The 26,148-nt window shown below is 38.7% G+C and overlaps 1 protein-coding gene across 1 annotated transcript in view; it reads right to left on the bottom strand.

Moving 5' to 3' along the window:
• The window catches only part of Ccn (cellular communication network factor protein Ccn), a 419,483-nt gene that overhangs the window by 6,684 nt on the left and 386,651 nt on the right, over positions 1 to 26,148 (bottom strand). Inside the window, exon 6 of the mRNA XM_083144480.1 lies at positions 18,061 to 18,263. Coding sequence (XP_083000606.1) covers positions 18,061 to 18,263 — 203 coding nt within the window. The remainder of the gene's footprint in view (positions 1 to 18,060; positions 18,264 to 26,148) is intronic.

Below are 26,148 nucleotides of genomic sequence, written 5' to 3'. Positions count from 1 at the left end.
AATAATAAGTACCTACGCTTTTTGAGTGTCTTATCTGAAAAATCTGTTAATGTTCATCGCTTCTAGTGTCTATTTTGTAATTTTCGTTGCTTTCTTTTCGTGCTTATTTTGAGATTTTCTAGTCCTATCTATCCTCATCCTATTTATAAACCCTCCTCTCTTACTTCCAGAATAACGATTTGACTACGATTAGTGTAAATAATATTGGACACTAAAAAGTGTCACGTTGGAGATATAATAATTTTATTGAAATATTTTGATAAAACTCAGCCAGTAATTACGTTGAGATAATTGTTTAGATGAAATATTTTGTTTACTTAAACGCTGGGTCTAACAAGCAAATTATTTGGTGGCCTAGAGCCCCACAGGCCCACATAAGTTACCGCCACTGAACATAGCACTCATATCTGGGAGCTCTACTTCACAAACAGCACCATACTCATCTCACAAGCATGGCAAAATATTTCCACAACTTGAAACATCAAGTTTTCGGTAAAAATGCGTCTACCGTACTTAAAAAATCTTGGGGCCTATAGGGGGGAGGATGAAGCCTGTTTTGGGGGGCTTCGACCCACCTAGCCCCCCCCCCCCTGTAGCGCTGTCCCTCGTACCTGGGGGAAACCCTGGGGTGTAAAGGCGGTCAGGGGCGTGATGCTGATCACATCACCCCACTCACGACCGTATCAAGAAAGTGTGGGGCGTTACCCCCACATTCCCTATATGCCTTCATGGCGTGGTGCTAAGCACAGGGGAGCACTTTACCTTTTTTTACATATGACAGAATAGAACATAAATATATCATCATGCGTATTAAACACAAAATTAAACAACAAATAATAATTTAAATAAATGAACGTCTTTGGATCAGTCACAAGGGCTTGTAACTACATAATAAACTTGGACAATCCTATTGCGTAATCTATCAAGAACATCAGTGGGATGCATGAGTATTACCGTGCAAATTGTCCATGACTACTTTCATTATTTTTTCTCTTACATCCTATGTGTTTTTAAACAATGGATTTTTATGTATGCTGGTGCAGAAGTTGTCAACAGCTTGTTTTGAGTTTTCCTTTAATTCTTGAAGCTCTTATTGTGTTAAATAAAGTGCACGAACATGGTGATGGACAATTTGCCCGATAAAACTTATGGATCGCACTGTACATAAATTTATCAGCTGTTTTGTGGTTTTCATTAATTAACAAAAACCTGCCTTGATCTAGTAGATTTGGAAATATCGATAGTTAACAAAGCGAATAGAATGGACAAGAAGATCTTCACAAACACTTTCCTGATTATGTCGACACGTTAACATTGCTAGTTCAGGATCATCGACATCACGAATGTTTGCATTGTGAGAACTGTACGAGGACAGATTTCAGATCCCGAGTACAACTTGCTCATGGAGGGGTAGCTTGACCTTCCTAGAAAATAGAGTGATTTATTGTCCAGTTTTATTTTGTATCTGTATTCAGTTTTTCTTTGCTCGTATCTTTTTCCTACTTTTCTTTCTCTTCGTTCCTTTCCCTTGATAATTTACTTTCCTATATTGTCCTTCAGTCTTCTGTCTTGTTTTATTCTCTCTCTCTCTCCGCCTCTATCGATCTTCTGTTATTTCGCTTCCTTCTGTTTCTATTCTCATCCATGTTGGAATACGGTGACAGTGTTTTAGCAAATTTGTTTAGGTTTTCGAGAAGAGCAGGTCTCTTACACTGTTCCTGAGGACGTTTTTAGTCTATCCCTACGTTTTTAATGGATTGAGTATGTCCTGTGTACGTCATTTTACAACCTTGCATTTTAACCTTTGTCAAGGGGCTCTTTACACCCCTTTTTTAACTTTAAGGTAAGGGTTTTAGACAGTTCCGGATATACAAATCTTGGCCCGCCCGCAAAATATTACCAAAGGCCCCTCTTCCTTTACACCCCCCACATACACACTATATTATATATACATACATACACATTTATAATGTATGTGTGTGTGTGTGTAATTCTTGATCTCATGTTGACAAAGTGACATATAAGGCCCAAGAGGGTGATTCAAAAGTCCCGTCCTTTAACACCCCCTATAAAAAGTAAAGGAGTTAGTGGGTACAATTGGTCATGATACACACAGGTTAAGCTTAGAGGGAACCACAATAGTGTGTTCTAAGCGGACGTCCGCCATATTGAATATATTTAAATGGGATGTAGTTGATGAGTATGAATATGACAATGTTTTCTCGCACCAAAAAAACAAAAAAAAAAAATTGTTACAATCATGCAGTCATAACTTTTTCCTGATTAAAGATAGGTTGATGAATCCTTAACCACTGCATTTCTCGTGAAATTCTAGCCTGATTTGATTCTAGTCTGACTGCCACGCGGGAGACCCGGGATGGGTGATCTAAGGTCGGAATTTTTCCGGCTTTGTCCCCGCATAAAGCGGCTCCAGGGTCCACCCAGCCTCAAATCAAATGGTACCCGGGGGGGAGAGATAAAGGCGTGGTGCTGATCACATCACCTCCAAGGTGGTCGACGTCGAGAATATGTAAGGCCCTATCCCCACATCCCCTAAATATTCCTTCATGGCTCTGTGCCATTCACAGGAACTTTAAATTTACTTTTACCTGTGTATAATGAATTCGTTTCTGTACCCATTAGTAACTAACCTTATTTTTTACATACGCACATACGAACCCTCTACTATGTCAATGGCTGAGGGATTCCCTAAAGGCTAACTTGTTCCCGGACTGTGGGGTTTTGTGGCTTGTAAATCCGGCACTGCTTTTATATGAAACTATATTTCTTCGTATACTTAAACCCGCTTTAGACGAAAGCATATCCTTAGCACTTTCTTAACAATTATTCCATGATCAAAATATTACCGTGTAAAGTGAAAAATCTTATGGCATTTCAGATGCTATGGCATATCTCAAGGATAGAATCGGTCCTACATAGCATAGTATAATTTTCGTTGCATAACCAATCAGAAGCGAGCTCTAGGTTACGGATGTAGATCTAATGGCGGCCGCGTCAGATTTAAACAACGTATCACTTCACATTTTTAAGAGATGATAACTATTCAACCGAGAGGAATAGCATTTTCTACAAAAAAGGTTTAGTTTCAAAGCAATGGCGCTGCTTAAATACATACTTTATAACGTATACCGTACACACATGGAAGAATATTTTAGTTGTTTGAATTGTATACATCGCGCACTCACCATATGTAACTCACCGTGCCTCTCGTGGTGTGTTGTATTATACATGGCAATCCCAAAAGCTAACATGAAAATATTTCGTGTAAAGTATTATCTGATGTAAGATTTTTGGAAGCATTTACATAGCATTTATGCTAGCAAAAATGTTTTAAAAAATGCTTCCGTCTAAACCGGCCTTAGAAGGGTGTAAAATGTCCATACGTGCGGAAGTACCCATAAATTTTAACTCAATCAATCCATTTCTTCCTTTATTGCCAGTGCATATGTAATTAACACAAAATGTATTTTTGATAAATGTAATTTTCTGCGAAATGCAAATATTTATGTTGTTTTCAGTAGCATCTTTAAGGATTTATGATCTCTGATGGCTTGAACTTGTGTTGTCAATTGTGCATATTTTACAAAATTGGCATTCATATATTTTAAGAGATCTCAAGACATTTTGGGGTGTGCTCAGGCCTTACAGCACACCCGCTTTAATACGCCACTGGCTATTCCTGTAAGCTTGTTCGGCAGATTATCTAGTAGAACAGGCTGCAAAAAAGTGGGACATCTTCAAATAAATTGCTTCAAAATTATCTGCGGTTGTCAGTGACAGAGTGAGCGCAGAACCTCTCAAAAGAGCAGTTTAGGCGGGATCCATTTTTATTTCTAACCGAACGAGGCTGTTCTATTCTCGTAGCAGCAATCTGTCTATCTTGCCCGAAGTGAAGGCTGAAAGCTGAAAGAATTGCAAAATAAGGAGGCTCTAAATCTCTTTCAGCAACTGCGGTTTTCTATCTGCGGTGCCTTCAGTGTTCTTTCATGTCCAAGAGAGGAACTTGTGTCCGAAAAGTGAAATTCTAAGATTACTGGCTCTTGTGATTGCACAGGGTGTACGAAAAGTGTACATAGGTCTACTCCTGCAGTCCACCTGGAATTTTAGTGCTCCTTGTAAGAAGTAGGGAAATAACATTGAGTAAAGTTCATCACGAAATAAAGCATAACCCTGGAAACCAACGTAAACAATTCGAAAGTGTGTGAAGATCGAAAAGTTATGAGTATGTCATATTTATATGGCGTCAGAAGAAAGTGGGGTTTTAATATATGTGTGAGGAGAATGCAAAAGAAGAGGTAGAGAATGGAGAGACAGACAGAGAGAGAGAGAGAGAGAGAGGAGAGAGGATGGGAGAGGAAGGAAAGAGAAGAGAAAGAAACGAGACACTGAGGAATATAATAAAATAGAGAAGAGAGAGAAAGAGCGAGATATATTCCTGAATTGTGGCAGCAGGGAAGGGCTTCCAATGTTACCAACCTTGCTACTACAGGAAGTTCGAGTGGTTGTGTGGAAAACGAAAGCATACAACTTTTCTGTTGGTGTTTGTTTACTATTTTTTGTGGAAAGAACTAAATGGTGTTAAAGTGGATTTGTGAATATTGCAGCTTTTTTTAAATCATTAAAATTGTTTCACTGTTGCGTTAAATACGTTTGGCAACAGACAATATTATTTCGACTAAATGAACAACTACGCCAGGACATTCACCTTTCCCTTTCAAACATTAGATTTAAAACAGTTTTCAAGCACTAGAGACGTTAAGGAAACAGGATCAAGTAAAGTGTTTTTTTTTATTTCAATGTAAAGTAACATGTAGAAACAATGAATTCTTGGTTTTCTTCATTTTTCGGGATCTGCTGCCCAAAGTAAAATGTCACCGCACGCAGCTATTCGCGTGGTATCACATTGCACAACAGTAATCCTTTTCTCAGTATGTAAAATTGTAAATTGGCTATGAGTTTTAATTTACAGTAAAACCTCGTTAATCCGGACTAATGGGGGGGTGAGTTGACCGGTTCAACGAAAGTCGGGATTAACTGAAATTACCTAAAAGAACAGTAGAAGGTGCATAAAACTCCGTTTATAGCAACAAAACACGTTTATTATGGTGTATTTAAAGGGCATAGGCCTAAATACACTATACGGTACAGTAAAATGTAAAGCAATACTGTACATACAATACAGTACGTACGACGAATGCAATTGTTGACTTCTAGCCACATTTAAAACCTTGCATTCTGCATTTTTTCTTGCCTTTTGCTTGTCCGGATTAAGCGAAGTCCGACTTATCGGGGCCCGAATTAACGAGGTTTTACTGTCTAAAAAAATGACAAATGGAAATAGATGAAATATACAGAGCGAAATAAAAAGAGAGATTGATGAAGGAAGAATAAGAGAAATAAAGTATATAGAGAGAGGAAAGATAAAGAATGAGTGATACAGAGGGAAGACAATAGAGACTGATATAGACACAGAAAGAGAAGAGATAAAGGTAACGATTGAGAGAAGGAGAGGTTAGATAAAGAGAGAGAAGCCGAGAAAATTGGTTGAAAGAGAAACTGGGAATGGGATAACGAGCAGTGGTTCCCAAACTTTTTCGTTTCACGGCGCCCTTAGTGTTTCAAGATCTTTCCGCGGCGCCCAAGGCAGAATGTTGCCCTATCTAACACTTGCAATGCTCAGTTAGTGTGGTTAAGTTGCTTGCCTTAAGTTAAAAAATGAACATATATTTAAAATTCAGAAACATTTTACATGTAAAAGTACTAAATAAACACATAGTTTAAACAATTATATCATTGATTGAATTTACCACGTATAGACTAACAGGTCATTTTAGTGAAAATATTGGAACATTTTGCAGCGCCTCTGTAAGCCAGCCACGGCGCCCACTTTGGGAACTACTGGTATAGAGCGTAAAAGAGAGAAAGAGAAATTGGGACGTGAGTGAGCGACGAGATGTGAGCGGCAATAAGAGAGAGAGAGAGAGAGAGAGAGAGAGAGAGAGAGAGAGAGAGAGAGAGAGAGAGAGAGAGAGAGAGGAGGGAGAGAGAGAGAGAGGGAGGGAGAGAGAGAGAGAGAAAACAAGTAATTACACGTCCTACGTCCAGACAGACAAGAAATGAGTCGACCTCACTTGCCCCCCCCCCCTTCCCCACAGCATCGTTAATTACTACATCACTTTGAGAGCTGAGAAAGAAGAAGCCTTAAGCAGGGTATTGTTCCCCGTATGAATACTAAGCAGCGCCCATGCGACATGCTTTGACGATACCTCCTTTGCACTGAATAAAAAATGGTAATTTTCTTCCTCCAGGTCTAAGTAAGCTGTTGGAAAAAAAAAGTTCTAGGCCGACGAAGAATACAGAGGGGGTTGGGGGTATTTTTCTCCGCTGTACAATCTCTTCCAACCCTCGGGGTAGGGACCCTGAAACACGATGGATCATTCCCACTTTGCTATCGACACCTCTAGCCTCTACAGTGTTGCCAACCTACGTTCGAAGTGGCGACTAGTTACATTTTGATTTTTTCCGATGGCAACGATCGAAATTGGCGTGAGATTAGCGTGAGCAATAGCTATTCAAAAATGTCTCAAATTTTTTTAACAGCGGCCATTCTGATGACGTCATAAAAGCTACACAGAATCAAAATACGCGAAAGTTAATTCCTTCGGTTGAAACCAAACACTTCTGACCTCGAACAATATAACTTTACCCATTTTATGTATTGTTGTATTTATTTTTCTTGCAACAATGAGTAGTTACAATTACATTTTGAGCTACGTCCTTGGTAACAACTCGTGTTCCACAGAACAGAAGTCATTTTAATTAATAATTATCAATATCATGGCGAATTGAAACGTACACTTGCACATAAGGGATGTTCGTGGATTGTGTCCATGCTTCTAAACACAGGTAAAAATGTGGAAACGATTAGACCTATTAGGACTAATAAATGCTTAATAATACCAAAACCAAGACAAAATACGCTATATATCGAAGTTGATGTGGACGTGGACTTCCATGCTGAAGGAACATCTACCCTCATAATACTGAGTTGTGATTGGCTCCAGTGACCACCAATGGACGAAGAGGACAATTCCTGGATAAGTTCTTCTTCCAAAAGGAGTTAATTCCAAACATATGACTTTGGACATAAGGTACGTGCTGATTGGGTTGGAAGTAAATAGCCAATTAATTAACGCAACCTACTGGAAAGTCACAGGCTTCAGTTCTAATCTAAAAATAACCAGTAATTTATCTGTTTCCTGATTTCATTTAACTATTATTTGTCATGGCAATGTAGAAATGTTAATATTCGTTTATAAGATATTTATGTAGTTTATGTGCTTTCAAACTTCTTGGCTTTTTGTTTCAGGACAAATGGTGCTACTTCATTCGTTTTTTATTTATTTGCATTTATAATAATTCAATTTTGCACTTCTAAAATAATATATAAGCAAATTATTTTATGAGCAATAGATTTCAAATTGTCAATACCGCATCTTTCCGTTACGCCAATTGTGATCGTGATATTGTGTAGAATCCAACCAGTGTCATCTGTTGGCGTTTAGTGTAACAAAAAAATGAAAAGCGTAGGGCGAGTTAGCAGAGACAGACAGGCTCTGTGAATTATCGTTGTTCATAATGTTGTGCTACTTGGTCCTGTTATGCTTATGTATAATAAATCGACGTCTCATCACTACGTGCGTGTTTCTTATAATATTTGCGGTAAAGGATGCACAACAGTCTGAAGCCGCAACGGTATCTGATAGGCACGTATCTAATTTAAATCTTGTATAGTGGTAATTAATTTTACTTCATTAGCAGAGTTAAACATATGGTATAATAAGTTGTGATGTACTGCTTCAGGGCTCCATCATTTGACAAGATCAGCCACGATAATTTCAAATGAACAAAAATTTCAGTGTTGCCCTGTCAATCGATGCAACAAAAATGCAACCTTGATTTCATATTTGAGTTCTGTGTGCAGTATTGTTAAATGTTATTTCCAAGTAATTTTACAGTCAGGCCTGAATCTCTGCAGGAGCGGCGCTGGTCTAGTGTAGGTAAGGTGTCAGACTGCCACGCGGAAGACTTGCGTTCGATTCCCATAGTAGGTGATCTAAGATCGGAATTTTTCCGGCCTCGTCCCCGCATAAAGCAGCTTTAGGTCTCACCCAGTCTCAAATCAATAAGGGTTACTTATTAATTATGTTTGTATTGTATGAGCTATGCCGGATTATTATATATATTTTCTTATAATCAATAACAGGTTCAGAACAAATTTCATGTTATTTACATATTGCCTCCACAGAATTTACACAAAATAGTAGTTTTACCATGCTCAAAACACACAAATGTATTATTTAGAAATGTAAGTGCTTATCAAGAATATTCGGCTTTAATTCCCCCTACGTAATGCAGTGATTAACCCTGTTGTTCTCTCTGAAACCAAAGCGTCGTGAGTTAGATCTCGACAAGGACATGTGTTTCTTGTTTAAGTATTGATTCTGTTTCACACACTATACCTGTACAAAGGCTGGATAAGATCTTACTTGTTTCCACGGTAGCTGTAAGCCAAGACTGGGCAACTCGGATACTCTTGTGAAAGCTGACAGGCTCTCTGTGCACTCCGAGCTTCGCGCATGCGCAATGTACATCAAGGCCTCCTGCCTCGTTTCCTCCTTCCCAGCGTTGCCAGTGTGGGTATATTATCGGTTATGGAGCGAGATCCGCGCGGAGGTGTCATTTGGAATATCTACAGTAGCTCTCATTGTGTCCGTTTGATTGAATTATTTATATTATTGACACCAGAGGTCAACAAAATCGTTCAACAAAATCTTAAGCTCGTGTGGTCTCGCAGCCCTTCAGGCTTTTGGATTCTGAATCAGGGACTGGTAGACACTTTGCCAAAGTGTTAATGAAACCACGATATGGAGGAAAAGACTAGCCACAGTCACCGGAAATAAGAAAGGAACACCTAGGTCCTGAAATACTCGCTTCCCTATAATGCGTTATGAGTGTTGCATAACTCTACGGCGGTGGTAAAAATCGCCATTGAAAATTTGCTATTGAAATTCACTTATCCAAGCGAAATATGGCATGAAAGTGTCACAAAATAAGAAATATACAAATATAACAATATATGTATTACAAAGGATACGAAAGTGGAACCCTTGTACTTGTAGTGCACTGCGCTAACTACTCCTGCAGAGTCCGGCGGAAATACATTTACAAAATAAAGGTCAACTTAAATTACTGGAATTAACGTCTCCGCTTTACCCTTCTCCTCTTTAAAATTCTCTGAGGGTACAAGGAACAATTACCAAGATAATGCAAAAATTATTTTCCAAATTTGAATTATTTAAATGCCTCTTCTTGCATTTTAGCATAGGAAATTCTTTGCTTCTAAAAATATACTCCTCATCGACAGCCATTCGCTAACTATAGTACCACTAAATGTAGAGAATATGGCTGCTTTTTATTTCATGTATTTTGCGAGTAAGTCACTGGCAACACTGCTTCCTCTTTTCCGTCCCTCTCACAGCGCTGTTGTAAATCATCTGGCTCCACGCGTGCATACAAGAGCGTCCTCTCACAGTAAAAACGATTTGCCCAACTCTGCTGTCGGCCAGGAATTTTGAGCCTCTCCGATGGCCTGCTGGTTAAGGTTGTCGCCTTGTAATCAAGGGTTCCTGGGTTAGATACCAGCGGAGGCTCCGTACTAGTTTTCTCAATTACCTGATCCGAGAGAAAGAAAGTTCGCTTACATTTCTGTGGCGGTTGTCGAATCGTATTCAGAAGTTTCCTAACATCTGCAAAGTATAGGTTCATGGTATGGACATAAATTCAGTCCAAGATTATTCGTAACAATAGCGTATCGAATTGGTCCTCACTCAGTGTTTCCGCGGCATAAGACAACTAAACGACAGATCGAGACTTTTTTTTTTTGAGCATGCAAAAATGTGCCCTAGGACCATGTGACTTACGTTAAGTCAATTTGATTTCGTGTATAAAACCCTTCGAGAGAACTTATTAAGCGTTCTTTACTTTACTTAAGGATCAGGTACAAAAAAAAAGACTCCGTCTCTGTGATGTACCCGTACAAAAATAAAGTACATATCTAACTCTCTTAGAATAATGAAGTACGAACTTGCGCTTCATTTTAAAGCTTTTCGTCATACGACTTGCAAGAGAAATTCTACAAATTCCAATCTAGGTAACAATATTCCAAAATTATTCAAAAATATATTCATTGACTTTCTGTAACCTGAAGTGATTTATTTATATTTTTAAACTTAAAAGGTATTGACGTAACCTTAGGCAAAACTGTTCGATATTTTTAGATACTAATTTTCCACCACCTGTCGGCGAAATGTAAACTAATTTATCTTATATTGATGTATTTATTAATTGAGAAACTGTCTCGTAAATATATGGCCGGAAATCGATAATAAAGCATTTACAACCTTCTGCAACTACCGTAAGCAAAGCAAAACATTATTAGGAAATTTGTTGCTGGTAGATGGTGAAATGTAGGTATTGGTAAATCATCAACTGTATTTATAATTTCTAGAGGTAGCCTATGCTTAACCCTAGCTTCCCTATTGGGGTGGCTTGGAGGCCCATACAATTTTTTATCACTAAAATTCAAGAAATAATTTTGTCATTTAACCACTGCTTTCTTTTAGGTGCAGTTATATAATAATAAAACAGAAATAACCAACTATTTTCTGTTACTTGCACGAGTGCCACACACATTTAATTTCTTCATTAATATTTTTTGTTTATATAACTTCAGTTATATTGTGATTGTAATAATTACAAGAATAAAATCATTAAAAGAAAACAAGTGCCACATATTCCAAGGGCTATCTTGAATATTGGCTCCTGCGTTCGTTACCATTATGATTTTGTGAACAAAAGTAATTTATAAATATTGGGAAATTTATCGTCAAACTGTGGACTTGTTTCCCAATTATTCTTGGAATAGATTTGCAAACTTTACAAAAGTAAATGCACTATTAGGTTTTTGCTGTAAGATAATTTTGTGACGTACTTTGTCGAGCTGTAAACTCCTTAAAATCCAGCACCTTGACTGTTTTCCTTCTCTCTTTTTATGAGCAAAACCGGAAGTGCGACGAACACCAAACAGCTTAAGTTCTCAAGACCAAGGACAGATGTCGCAGCGGTAGAAGAGAACTCAAGGATGCTACCTGGGTGACGGACAAAGTGAAGACTTTCCAATAAGCTTACACATTCCTGGATAATATATTCGCTGTAATTTTATCTCTATTTTAAATATGTAATAATATTGTATGTGGAGAGAGAAAATAGTTTGATTTTAGTTTTCAAGTATATGACGATTATTTGTACAGTAGATATGAAGTATGTTGCCTAGAATAGGTACATATAAACTCGCATTTTTTTCTAGGTTGACCAAGGTGAACTCATCAGAGATAGGATAAAAGTTCAGCTTCAAACTCTTGTGTGCTATGAGTAACTCATCGCCTTGTGCAAACAGAACAACTTGGAATTACAAACGCCAACAACATACAGGTCAAAGAACTGCAATATTGGTGGCATACATTTGTAGGCAAAAATAAAGTAAAATATTATTAAATGTAAAGCAAGGAGTTCGTAAGACTTGAAAATCAGGGTAGAAGGGTGGACTTGGGCTAGTGCACACGTAGGAATGACGCCCCCGAATCTCTCCTAGTTTAACCTTAGACTTAGTGTAAATATACAAAGGTTGGAACCACTGCTTCCCGCGCGCGCGAAAAAAAGAAGGGCGCTTGCTTCGAAATCATTTATGCTAATCGAGAAACTTAATAAGGATTAGATGTTCCTTGCATAATACTAAGCCCCAAGCTATCGTTCCTCTGAAAAAGAACTTTCAGAAAGGGCTTTTTCGTTTTCAGGCCTAAGGAAGAGCATTCTCGCCTCGCTATGTACAGAGAAACTGGAGAAGATAGCCCTGGCTCTTTATCCCGCCTTACTTCTTTCAAAAGAAACCAACCCTGCTATTTTGCTCAAGGGAATTGCCTTCTTTACTTCCATTCCGCAGCCAACAATTAGTAGGTCTTTGGCGAATTTTCTTTGCAAGGAATTTGCAATTCGCCAAGTGGCTTTACACTAATCGCCTGTCGACTCTATCCAGGCCATTATAAACAATACGAAACTGCTCTAAAGGCTTTAAAGTCTTTGAACTTAATCATTTTCTGGGTTTTGTATTGAATTTCAGGCTCGTTGAACAATAATATACCATAGTAAAAATGAGGTTGTTACGGAACTATGACGTCAGTTCGAAATTTTCTCCACAGATGGCGCGAATGTTACATCATCAAGACCATGAATCTATGACGTTGCTACATTATCATTGCTGACTGAAATGGTTACGTCTTTCGTGGAAATAGGCTGATGTACAAACTAAAGTTCATTTTAAGACTAGAACTATTACTTTATTTTATTATTTTCCTTACTTTAAGCTCACACATTAATTGAAAATTGTATAGGGCTTCTTGTTAAGTATTAAAATGTGATAAAAAAAAAGTAATTCTGAAATTCCTTTAGATGTTATTGACGATACATACTTCATCAGAAAATTAGACTTGCTTTGACCTGTGAATTACAGAAATTTTAAGCTAGTAAAAACGAAGTTTTACGCACATAAAATAGGCTTCAAAAGTATGAAATTTAGCTCCAAAAAGCGATCGTAAGCCATTAAGAACTCTTCAACAAATTTTACATAATTCCGTAATAGGATGTAGTTACATCAGAAAGATGTATTCCGTTCGCATTGGACTGTGTATAGAAAACCTGAAGTTTCTACACGTTGTTAACAAAGCCATTCTGGAAGTATTCAACGTGAAACTTGTAATCAAGGGATTCCAGGATTGACCACAGAAGGAAGCATGTAGTGGTTCAGATCCCACATTTAGCTGTTGGTCCAGTTTCGGTTAGCCTACAGTCTATAATAATTCCCTTTATTACATTATTACATTACATACTGAATTTGCATTATCATATAATTTAGACAATTATCAACTATAAGCAACAAATATACACGTATTACAGCTACAATACATGTAATAAGGGGGAACCCCCGAAGTAAGCCCGCCTCCTCCCTCATACATTCGAGGGCATGGTCTTATTGTCCTGGTTCCTAAAAATATACCAGGACGTCAGTTGCTCCGAACTTGACGGTTCCCCCGACTTTATTTCCTCTATTTATTACTATTTGCATTTTAAAATAGGTATAATAATAATAAATTGTAATGCTATACAAGTAATATATACATGATATAATTTATGTATACAATACTTTATGTGATATTATTTCTGTTCTGGGATCCAGAACAGATGACATGAACCTCGTGAGTGACATTACATTACATAACAATATTAATAATATTATTTTAACAACATCATGAAGAACATCTTCAATAACATTCTCGATAACGTTTCCCTGGCAGTGAGACAAGCATGCATAATCTTGGAGTCGCAGTGGATTCAGTTCCGGCATTCCAGAGCGGTTTGATATACAAGATTATTTTCCTCATCAAACCCACAGAACCCAACTCACAAATCCAGAACCCCAGTCTGGCATACCAGAGCAGGGAGCCCAAAGAAAGGCCGCATCCTGCGCCAACACTGATTGCTATTCATTCAATAAGAAAGAAGAGATAAAATTAAAATTTTGGAGTGTGATATTTGTATTTGTATTTGAATTCTTTTAGCCTACAGTCTGTCCAAGGAATCTGTGTAGCAACATCGCGCCTAACGGTAGAGAATAAGAGAGGGCGGAGCGAAGCAGCTGCTGCAAACGGCTGCTGCCGCATTTCCCCCTCCATGCACTCACTCACTCACATGGCCGCCAGTACAGAAAGATTAGGTTGATTGATTGAGTTGGTGTTTTAAGTCCACTTTGTGCACAGGAAGGCTAAGCGGGACTGGACCTACAGTTTAAAGTAGGATCCGAACCACTATGTCCCTCCACCGGGCATCGAACCAAGGACCCCTTGATTACAAGGCGACGACGCTATCACTGCGCCATCGGGTAAACTACAGAAAGATTAAAGAAAACGCATGAATTTTAAAATCTCGTCACTTAACACATGAAATTCCGTGTAAATCCATGCAGAACTATGGCCTCCATATTTAAAAATGGCCGTCAATACGTGCAAATTACGCAAAGTGGTACAAAATGTTGTGACCCCGGTCTTGGCGTAGGTGTTCTTTGTGGCCGCCCCTTCATCATACCATCACTCATCCTCATCTTTGCAATTAGTCGACCTCCGCAGAGGAGTGGTTAGCGCAGAGTGCTACGATGCAAGAGGTCCCGTGTTCGAATCCCGGCCTGGGCATGGGTATCCTTGTTGAAGGTCCCTACATAAATTTTATCATATCACTCGTCATCATCGTCGGAATTAGCCAAAAATTGAAGAAAAGCGACGATAAATAACAAAAAACAAATAATCTTTGCGATTTCTCTCGGAAAGACAAATAATTCCCAACCCTGATGTAGCAACACGAGCAGATTCACAGCAGTGTTGCCAGCGCTTGCAAAGTTATCAGACAGCAGCACTAATCCTGCAGACTTCATAACGTGATAAATTGTATTCTTAGCTTGCACGGAAAGATATCGTGACAGCTCCTCGGTTATTAAAACTTTTGCAAATTCTCCTCCCAATGGTCGACTGGTTTTCCTGTAAACTTTGAGGGCAGAGATAGACGGAAAGGGTCTCGAAATTAAGAAACTTTCTGAGGGCCCTCATCTATTAGAATCTCGCCGACGCCCATCAAATCGAGATTTTCTCGCAGCGTTGCGTCCCTCTACACAAAGGGATCCTGGCCTCATTCGACGAGTGAGGATATCCATTAAGGAATTTGATTTCCTTTCAAAATTAAGTCTGGCATCGCGGAATGATTTAATTTTCTATTCTTAGGAAACTTGAGCCGGTTTGTGTGTTGCTCTGTAGCTCTGTAGCATTTGTGACGCAAAAGTGCTGTAGCATCTCCAACGTTCACCTAGAATTTCAACCGAAGAGAGCCGTACTTCATAGCATTTTTTTCTTATTTTACTTTGCTTTGCTTTCTCGCTGGGTTAATCGTGAGCCTATGAGCTATGGCTAGAAAGGACTCGAACCCGCACCGTCGGCAACGAGATCTTGAGTCCAGCTATTAATTAATACAAGGGGAAGTCAATGTAAGTAGATCACAAACTGATGTGGGATAGCTAAGAATAGTAGTGAGTAGTTTCTAAAGGTGTCAGTAGGTGACAGCACAATCCAGATTGATGATATTTAGTTAGCAGTTGCTAGATATTAGACGCGCGCATGGGCAGATCAGTTTAAAAATGGCGGCTGTTGTCGAAGTGTGTACGTTAGAAGGGCAGCATGCTATCCGAGAATTTTTCGACAAGAGTTACATTACAAAAGGTACGCTCATTAACATCTAGAATAAAAATTAATATTTCATGGATCGGAGACACATTTCTTCAATTTTAAACAAGAAACTACTTACGGAAATGAGTTTCTCCAAGGTTTACAACGTTCATCAAGGTATTTTATTTCATCGTGGAATGTATTTAACCGGAGGAAATGATGTATTTTTCAAGAGAAATATCTCACCGACGCAAAATTGCCATTGCTTTCATTTGCTTGCCTTACGACAATCGGATGCTGCTTACGTTTGATGACGTAACCCCCTGTCAGTGTTTCAACTCCCCCTTTTTTTACTATGTTTGCCTAAAGTAACGAAACCTAAGCTAACCTTATCGGAAATGATTCGTGGGGCTATCCGTGAATGGTTTGTGGGGCTATCCGTGTATGGTTCGTGGGGCTATCCGTCAGCTACCCAGGCTATACGTCAGCTACCCGTGCATAATGTATAATTTCCACCCGTGACGAACACGATAGTAGGTATTTTTCGGTGCAGAAGGTTGAAACACTGCATACCCACAACGTGAGTCAAGATGTGCCCGCCATATTGTGTGTTCCGGAAGCGAAGAAAGGAATGAAAAAAAAGGACTCAGAATGTGAAAAATTGAGTTTATTTTCGTGTAAAAAGCATAATGGCACCTTGAACTATGTTCCGTAATACACAATTGGTAAGTACGAACCATGCGAAACACAAAATATCCGATTTTAATGTGTCTCCGATCTATGAAACTGATACCGTCTATTTCTGTGAAACCCCCCACGCATGCAATCGTGCCAAGCAAAGAAATTCAGCGTCCAAGCCAAGTGGCAAACTAATGTTAACTCCTCAACTAGTCACCATCGACGAAAGTATTCCTCTTCAATTGTGCACAAGTGCAAGTGTTGCCATATGGAAAACTCCCCTCTCTTGATAGTTGTAAAAAAAACTATTAAATATTACGTCCTACTTTAAAGGTGACGAAGATGTGCTGAGAAATGCCGCACATTGTAGCAACGCAGGGGAAAGATTGCATGGCAAGCAGCTGATTGCATCGCCCATTCTCTCTCTGCTCACTTGGTTAAAAATTCGACGACAGTGCAAGGTATACTACATGGAAGGTAGGTTGGCATTGGGGTGTCTACGCCCCAAATATGATTAATTCTCTACAATTATACGCACATCTGTTTCCACAATAATACACATTATGTTTGATTGTTCTAAAGATATTTTCCATTTCATTTGCTTTTTATTTATCTTGGCTATGCTCCGCCCCAGGTTTGCATTAATGTATCACAACAATTGTCATTGGTAGGAGAGCCAGTGAATACCCAAATGGAGTTAAACATTTTTCACGACGAGCAGTTATCGATGCAAAGCAATTAATTTATACAGCACGAGGCTTTGCCACCACGCTTGTGGTTCTAATTCCAAGCTTGTAATAATTCGCTCTCAAACCCATCTGGCAAAGTTGAACTGCGAGAACTGTTTTGAAAATAAAAATGTTCACTGTGTAGGTGTAAATAGCCATTGGAAACCATGATTACCTGTGCGATTAAAGCAGATAGCTTTTTCCACCACCACTGCGGGATGAAAAGACCGGCCTTTAACCACATTTTTTTTAACTCAACGATACAATGTTTCATTCAAATAACTGCTGATAGCAATAACAAAATTAGGGAAGGAATTTATAAGTAATAAAAATGTGCTAAATATGTAAATACATATTTAGTTATTTTCACGAAACTATGTAGTTAAATATTGACTTACAATTGTAAGAATTACCTGTTTAATAATAGAATACACTAACTTCAAAAGCTACATAAAATACCGTCTTTGCATTGTAACTATTACCGTGAGTGTCTTGAAGAGAGACCCGTACGAGTGGCACAAAATCGTTGCTTCTGGCGCTGCTGTCCGGCGTTCAACTAGTAGCAAGGGTGGGGTTAGCAATGGGCTGCTCGACTTGAGACTCTCTTCCAAAGTTGCCAAAATAACGTTTGTAACAAATAGGAGCCGATGCTTGAGCTCTCATTCTCTATTGTTGACAGCAATTGTAAATAAACAGGAATTTCAAGAGTTTTACAAAAGCAAACAGTTGGGAGGTGAAGAAAAACATTATTGTTCGGACGACATAAAACTTGTAATTAACGCAATTGGAGGGTACAAAGAAGGTCGTAGACTTTCGTTTGTTTAACGTCACTTCGGACTTTCTCAGTTTTTCGCAAAAAAATCACCTAACTCTTTCGGTCACACGGGGACATGTACATATTGCGCGAATATGGAATATATGTTAACAAAAATTTTGAAATATGGAACTAATATGTAAAAATAACTAACATATGTCAAATATGAGCCCAAACCTAATATATGTACAAATATGGAAAATAAAAACTGAATTTTTCGAATCTACATGTCATGATGCGCTTTATATATTTAATACAAAATATAACTGATTTCAGCTTCACACATAAATATGTATTTACATATAAATCCGTTCTCTGATAATAATCTTCTTAAGTAATAATTAATCCATGTATGTTATCAAACAGGAAATTGCAATTACATACTGATGACGTCATCCAATCATAAACATGAAATTATCAACAACGTCTTCCCACTTACCCTAACGTGGTGGTGTCTCGCGTGTTCCAACCCCGGCTGGGGCAGTCTGGTTCGGCAGGGGCGGGTCTGGCACAGGCGGCTCTCGTTCGTCTTTCGGCATTGGGGATTGAGGTTCGATATCCGGAAGGAGTACCCGACTCCGCAAGAGGAGGAGCATTTCGTCCACTGCGTGAATTGCTGCTGGCACTCTGGCGGATGCTGGGCTGCAACAAAGGAAACAGCGAGAATGCACATAAGGGAAAAGAAAATCGACATAGCATAATATAAACTCATTAAGTAGGAAACCAATCATGAACGGTCGGCACGGCACGTTAGTTCAGTACAGACGGCGGTCTGCACGGGACGACTCAACTCAGCACGGACGGATATTGGTCAGTTGATTTAAAGGGAATCAAATGAGAAGTAAATATAATGATCATCTGGGTCGTTACCTACAGTTCGCACAGGGGCTAAACGGACTGAATGCCTGTCCAAGAATTAAAATCGATTGTGGCGTTCAGCGACATGCCTGTCTGTCTATCCTCCAGAATTTGCCTGCATACCATAACGTAAGATTAACACTGCTTTTCAATACAACTTTGTAACGTGCAAATCACCGTGTCTATATGCAACCACCCTTACAACAAATCAATTTGGGTTGCCTACACTCCAGGATATTCGGAAATTACAGAATATAGAATACACTGATGCTATAGTCCGGGAGAAACTTCTTTGATATTAACAGTTCGCGATCACGCGCTGCGGCGTTGCCACATAGCACAGCGAGCGGGCATGAACAGTTTATTTATTGCGGCTCTGGGATCGTAACGCGTGCAAATGGACGTAAGAGAGAATACATAAAAGCATACATAAAATACATAATGTACATAATACATAAAGCTATAAGACAATATTTATAATATCTACTTACAAGTTAGTTGTCCCCCAAGCTCGTAATCCTCTTTACAGGCTGAAAACTCCAATGATATCGCTGTCACTCTCACAGTCAGAACTATTGTTAACGGATCTTTCTTCATATGAACTATCACTATCACTCGAATTATGAAGTGATATTATAAATTCTTCAATGTTTACTTCATTGATTCCTTCATTTATCGTTGCCTCTTTAATGATGTTTTTCCGCGTGCTCCACAATTTTCTTCCAATTGTCAGCTGTAATTTGTTCCACGGCTTTTTATAAAAGTTTCCGTACTTCCGTCATTGTAATTGTTCTTTTACGCAACATATCTCTTCATTTGTGCCCAGACGCTATCAATTGCATTGAAATGGCAGTGGTAAGGTGGTAGTCTTATGACTGTATGGTCTTGCTTTCTGGCAATTTCATCAATAACGTGCTTTGGAAATTTAAGTTTGTAATTCTGCTTTTTTCATGTCGACATGAATGGGAATGTTATGTCTGTTCAACCACTTAATTATTTCAGATTTTCTGGATGCTGTAGTTCGGTGCCTTATCTTCAATTACCGTGGTAAGGAGCGTTGTCCATAACAATCAAGGATGGTTCTGAATGATTCTGTAACAATGAATTTTCAAACCAATGTTTGAATTTGCCGTGATTCATTTCTTCATGATAATCGCGGGTTTTGTTTGATCGAAACATTAGCAGACAATTTGGTACGAAACCCTTTGATGTGCCAGCATGTAGCACATCAGTCTGCTACCTTTCCCAACCGGAAGTGCCATTGTCCCTTGTACTGTATCATCAGTCCATCCTTTAGGAAGAGTGTGGCCTGCGTTCACACATGTTTCGTCGAGCTTGCTGCAGTGATATTAGCAGTTTTGCAAGTTGTTGATGCTCCTTTCTATTATAATAACAATAAATTTGACGACGAATAGCATCTCTCTGAAAATCGTCCAATTCTGTCACACGTTTTTTCCCCAACACGTTTCTTTCCTGGTGTCTTTAATTTTGATTGGCCAGCCTCAATTCCTTCCTCTAAACGAAATTGTTCTCTTTTCCTATAGTGACTACTGTATACTTACTGATTCTTAATGCTGCCGCAGTCCTGTGAATCACTTGCGACACAGAAAACAGAAGTGTACCATATTCCTCTTCCTTTCTCGAAGAATTCGCGCACCGAGCACACAAATTCCCGTGCTTGACTATTTTAGTCGTGTCCTCCGACAACTTCGTTCTTCCGATCCACTTTCACTACCTGACATGATCGAATGAATGAAAATGCTCAGGAAAGCACAAACACACTTCTACTCACACGAAAGACAACACCAACTTCGATTAGATACAAGCACGCAGCTATGTTTATTTTACAGCGGCAACGTAGCTTTGCCAACAATTTCTCTTTAATACTAGTGAAATTTATAAATCTTTGTAACATCTAAAAACACAATGAAAAATATTATTTTGACATTGGAAATGCGAGAAAATTATTATTTTTTAGTAAGTCTTGAAGCTTTTCTGGCAAGGAATGATGAAAAGATGCTCTCCGGATATCGACCAGATGAGTTGCGAGAGCTTACGTCACATTTTGTTCGATAGCCCGGGAGAATCTTTTCATTTTTAATTTTTGTTCGTTCCTAATATGCACAAACGTTTCTTCAATGGTCACCTTCAACAGAGAAACATCTATAAATTCAGTTCTATAATATATATATTATGTGTGTACGTGTCTGTGTGTAAATAGACAAATAAATAGTATATATGTATACACAGATATATATATATATATTATCGTGTTTTCTATGGTTTGCGTTTGTATTTTAACAATGATAATTGCCTTATTTATGGAGTTACTGCCCCAATGATACTAAAAAATCGAGTGTTTTGTGTATAATAGTTCTTGCACTTTCGATTCTAATACTTAAGTTGTGTAAAAAAAACAAGAGAAACTTTTGGAGAAAAATTAGTATGAATTTGTGGCTTACAAATTTCGCATACCAGGTGTTTGAAATTTGTTTAATTTTCAGTTTTAGGACGCGACAAAGTGGTCAAGAAGCATTTCTAAAAACAATATTTGTGTTTTTGTGCGAGTATGTTTAGACATACAAAATTATTGGAATATAAAAACTTATGGCCCAGCTTACACTTTCTTCAAAGAACAGATTTCTCGGCCCCCTATTTGTGTCAGTTTTTAATAAGAAACTTTGCATTTCTTGTATGGAGGTGATGTCAATGTACAACAAATATGATGATCCCTTGTGTTCTTGAAAGAAAAAAATTTCTCATCCTCCCACTCATTGTTCCTCGTCGCTTTAGATTGTCCTATTTCATCTTTCTGATTTTATTCCCCTCTCTCGCATCCAATATTTATTTCGCCCCCTCTTCCTATTTCTCTTTCTTTCGCTCCCTATTGTTTGCTCTTTTTTCCCCCTTTCTTTCAGTCTTTATCCTTTCACTTCCTCCATTCTATTCTCTTTCCTTCACGTTTTCTTCTTTTCACCTCCCTTTCCTCGTTTCACTCTTCCTTTCACCCCGTCTTTTCTTTAATAATTTCTCTTTCATTCACTGCTTCCTCTCACTTTCTCTTTTATCTTCTTTTTTCGTTCCCTTCCACTCTCCTCTTTACTCTCTCTCTCTACCTTATTCCATGTCTGCTTCCCTTGCAGCCTATACCTTCGTTTTGATTCGTCCTCTCTCATTCTCAATTTACATTGTCTTCCCCTTTTCCCTTTCTTTCTCACAATTTTTATATCTTGCAACATCCGTCTGTATTAACTTGAAGCAAGCTGTCTTTGTTTCGATCTTGGTGCTCATGAAATCTGGTAGCAACCTTTCCTCCTTTAGATTCTGACAATCTAAGCATAGTAAATTACACTTACGGCTTCTGTGCCAGGATGTTTCGTTTCTCACACATATTTTGCTAATTATCCCCGCAGGCAACGGGGAAATATTGTTACAGATACCGCGTGCACCTTTTCCCTCCTTCTCCAGCAGAATTAAAACCACATCAGGTAAAGATTCTAAAAACGCCCATAGAGGGCAGAGTAGGATCATTATGCAAACACAAGACGAAACAAAAATACGACCGTGAACTTTAAAAAAAAACTCAGGACAACACAAAAATGGTATTTTTTTTAGAAATACAGAAGGATGCTCCTGGGGTACCAAGACCGGCGAATAATTAACCGCGAGTATTTTCTTGCCGAGCTGCAGCGGACAAAAGCGAAAGAAAAATAACAAAAGAAGAGCGCAACTTCATCTGCAGTTGTACGCACAGAGTTCCGACTCGCGGACGTGAATACATAACGAGGATCCGACTCGCCGAGTTTCGGCTGCGTCTCAGGGGACTTTTTGTTGCGGAACATTTCCCTCCGCCCACCCCTGCCTTGGTGATTCTCCCCCGTGTCCGACTCGCATTGTTATGCAAGCCTGCCTTTGGATCTCTAGCGATGACTGACAATGCCATTTAGATGGTTAATCCGGGGATTCAAGCGGAACTCAACTCACCTTACTGGTCCTACAAACTCACCTCCGAGTATATTCAGTGTTTGTTTTTTCTTGCTATAACATGTCTTCTTGGTTCATTACTTCCCCAAGCATAGAACATATTTACACTGGCAATAAATAGGACATGTAGATGCTGAAATAACTGTTTCCTTGTATTAGTCCATGGGCCAGGACCCCAACTTAAGGCGATCGGTACCACTCGGGGGGATGGGTTCTCATGTGATTTTCTTGTAAGGTCTGGATGCCTGGAGCTTGAAAATGTGTGATAGCATCTCATAACTCTTAGCCTTTTATAAAATACTAGTTATATCTCGATAAGAATATTATTACGAAGTAGGCAAAATTCTGATTCTATTCTATTCTGATTGTTCCTTATATTATACTAGCTGATTGTCCGACGTTGCCCAGGTATTTATTTATCCCAATCTTCTATTAGACAGGAAAATATTGAATTCTAACTATAGTGTAAAATGAACTTGAAGTTGAACGGCATTGGGAGTGTCACTATTCATCTTAGTGATCCCGAAAACTATGGATTCCACACTAATATCGGTCGTTTTCGATTATTTTTACATGTCATCTCCCTTCCCACCCCCACCCCTAGGGGTGTCTTACCTCCACAGTATTTCTTTCCAGATTGTAAGTGATATGTGTTGAAATTGCTCGAGGATAGGAATATCGCACCTTCTGTGTAGGCAATCAACTTCGCCTTGTTGTGTTGCAGGAAGCATAACTTGCAGGATATGACACGAAAATGCCACGCAACAGAATGCTTGCTATTTTATGTCCCCTTCCCACTCCACACCCCTAGGGGTGTCAGGGGTGTCTTACCCCCACAGTATTTCTTTCGACATTGCAAGTGATACGTGTACCAAGTTTGGTTGAAATCGCTCCAGGCGTTCGAAAGTTATGCCGAAACAAACACACATACATACATACATTTATATATATATAATAATAATATAGATAGATTATTGAATTAGTAACCACAGCTGAAAAATAATGTAGCTTTATATTTTTTATAAATAGCATATACATTCATTATAATCTTTCAATATATAAATTTAATTTCAACAGAATTTTCAAATTCAATATTATTTTATACTTGTAATTATTAAGTGTAATAATATTAATATAATCCTTATAATAATAATAAAACTTTATTATCTTGCTTATATACTGACATGGATTAAATGCATAAGATTTACTTAAAATTTTCAATAATAATAGTGGCTAAATATTAAATACACATATATGTTATGATATAACAAACAAAATTTTATGATTTATATTGATCATCATCATCATCATCTTCTGAATAGGTGTCAACACTTATTGTTTTCACATGTTGGAAGTCTACACATGTCAGTGCACCTGGCTATTTAGACAGAAGACACACGTTGGGAGTTTATAGTTTCTAATAGAGTCTCAAGCTAGTATAGATCTAACACAGTTTGAGGTGCTGAATGCCACTCCATCCAATCCACTACCACCTGCTCTGCTCCATCGTGTTTTTTCAATGTCCACCTTCTCCCACTTGAAGTAGGTATACATGGATCATCTCTTGCTTATGGCGACTTGATAAATCGCACGTTGAGCATGTTTCTTGAGACAGTTTCTCCAAGATATAAGTTGATAAATGTCTATTTCGGCCTTCTTTGCACATAATGTGCGAGAGATTTTGGAGCATAAAGTGATCACGAGATCTACAATTTGCCCATTACCTTTTCATTGAGATCCCATTGATCCCCAAGGCTGCGAAAATATTTCCTGTGTATGGCTGTTGACTGGAAAGATTTTCAATGAACTTATTTTCCTTTTCTTGAAAATGCGTATGATCCTTTCATGGTATCTCAAAGTCTAAATACACGCACATCTGTGTTATCTGAGCCTCTCGTTACCGCTTCATAACCCTCATTAACAGCGGCAGTATTCACCAACATATTACTATCTCTTCTTCATGTTTACTGTTGAGATTCAGCACTTTGGGTCTCCCTGCATAGATGTGATTTTGCATCATTTATCTCAACAATTCGCGAAGTGTTTTATTCAAAAGATTTACAAAATGTTCTGGTTTCCTACATTCGTTAACAAGAAATGCAATTAGAGTTGCTTTATTCATTACGTGACTTAGGAATTTCCTTCACTTTCTGACAATCTGGGAAGATGAGATGCTCTGTGACTGATGCCTCAGTTCTTCCCATGTCATTGTCCTTTCTTCGGTGTTCTTCATACACGTCTCATTGTACGTATCAAACAGACATCGATTCTTGGACTCCTATTTCCTTCTGCAAAGCCGATACACCTCACCAAAGTTAGACTCCTCTTCTTTAATTCTCTGAATAAGAGCCAGACCGTCAATCGCCGTGGCTGAATTTCCAGATATTTACTCAGGGGGAAGGGATATTTTTTTTCTCCAAGTAAGTCTCCAATGCCCATGATAATGGTTGAAAAAAAAGCCCATTGAAGATTCCGATTCTGTGCTGTCACAATAATTCGACCAAATAGTGCATTGTCTGAATTGACCTCCATTACTTTCCCTGCCTTCTTCTTGGATCAAGAGAGGATCAGAAAGAACTAGACGAAAACCATGTATAGCCGATGTTTATGCAACTGAAAGAACATTCACGAAACAGATACAGTAGAGTATGGATTAGTACAGGTAACAGAAAAATCCTGCAGTCGCTGGAACCAATGGTTACGTGATGTGCGTCAGTATAGAGCAATGTGTGAATCAATAGAACAGCTCGGAAGCGGACAGGATCACAACAGTAACTCACTCCTAATATGGTGTATGATCTCGAAAGGTCAACACCGCTGCACATCTGTGTGACATGGACTCGATGAGGTGATCGATGAGATCTTGGGGGATTCCTCACCACTCTTAACTTGTAGCAATTTCAGTTCTGGGTGAGTTGAAGGAGGTGCGATCTTACCTACAATGCGTCTGCCAAGCGCATTCTAGACATTCTCTATGAGATTTAAGTCCAGTAATCACGCTGGCCACTCCATACTCTCGTCCTCTGGTATGTTATTCACTACAGAATCTGTGAGGACGAGCATTATCGTCGATGAAAAGAAAACTATCACCAATTGTATCAGCCCACGGCATGACAAGAGGTCTGGGAATCTCGTCTTCATATCCAAGGGTCGTCAAACTACCATTTTGGATTACGTGGAGGTCTGTACGTCCCACAAAATTTGATTCCAGTATACACCATAAGTCCACCAACTCCATTTTCTTACACAAAAGCAGGGTTATAGCGTGTTCCACATTCCCTCCAGATTAGGCACTAGGGGGGATCGAAAAAAGCAAATTTTTTATGATGCTTTTGGGGTAGAGCGGAAAAGTTGCCTCTATACATAAGTAACTTCTGTTCAAAATTTCACCACCCTAGGATAATGTCTTCTGTTCTGGCAAGGGACGTGAAATTTCAAAAAATTAGTAAAATCGGCAATTTTTTGTTATTTTTGAATTTTTTTTCAAATTTCACAGCACTTTGCGGTAGTGTGCAAAAGTTGCACCTATGTATGGTTAATTACAGTGCAAAATTTGGCGCCCCACGGACAATATGTTCTGTTCTGGCAAGGAGCCTGAAATTACCCAAAAATCGACAAATACACTGTTTTTTCATTATTTAACTAACATTTATTAAACATAAACCAGAATTGTCATACACTCGCA

Source organism: Lepisma saccharinum, chromosome 23 (genome assembly GCF_977018435.1).
Source record: "Lepisma saccharinum chromosome 23, izLepSacc3.1, whole genome shotgun sequence".
Lineage (NCBI taxonomy): Eukaryota > Metazoa > Arthropoda > Insecta > Zygentoma > Lepismatidae > Lepisma > Lepisma saccharinum.
The sequence above is the reverse complement of the archived record's forward strand: the minus strand, read 5'-3'. Positions and strand labels throughout refer to the sequence as shown.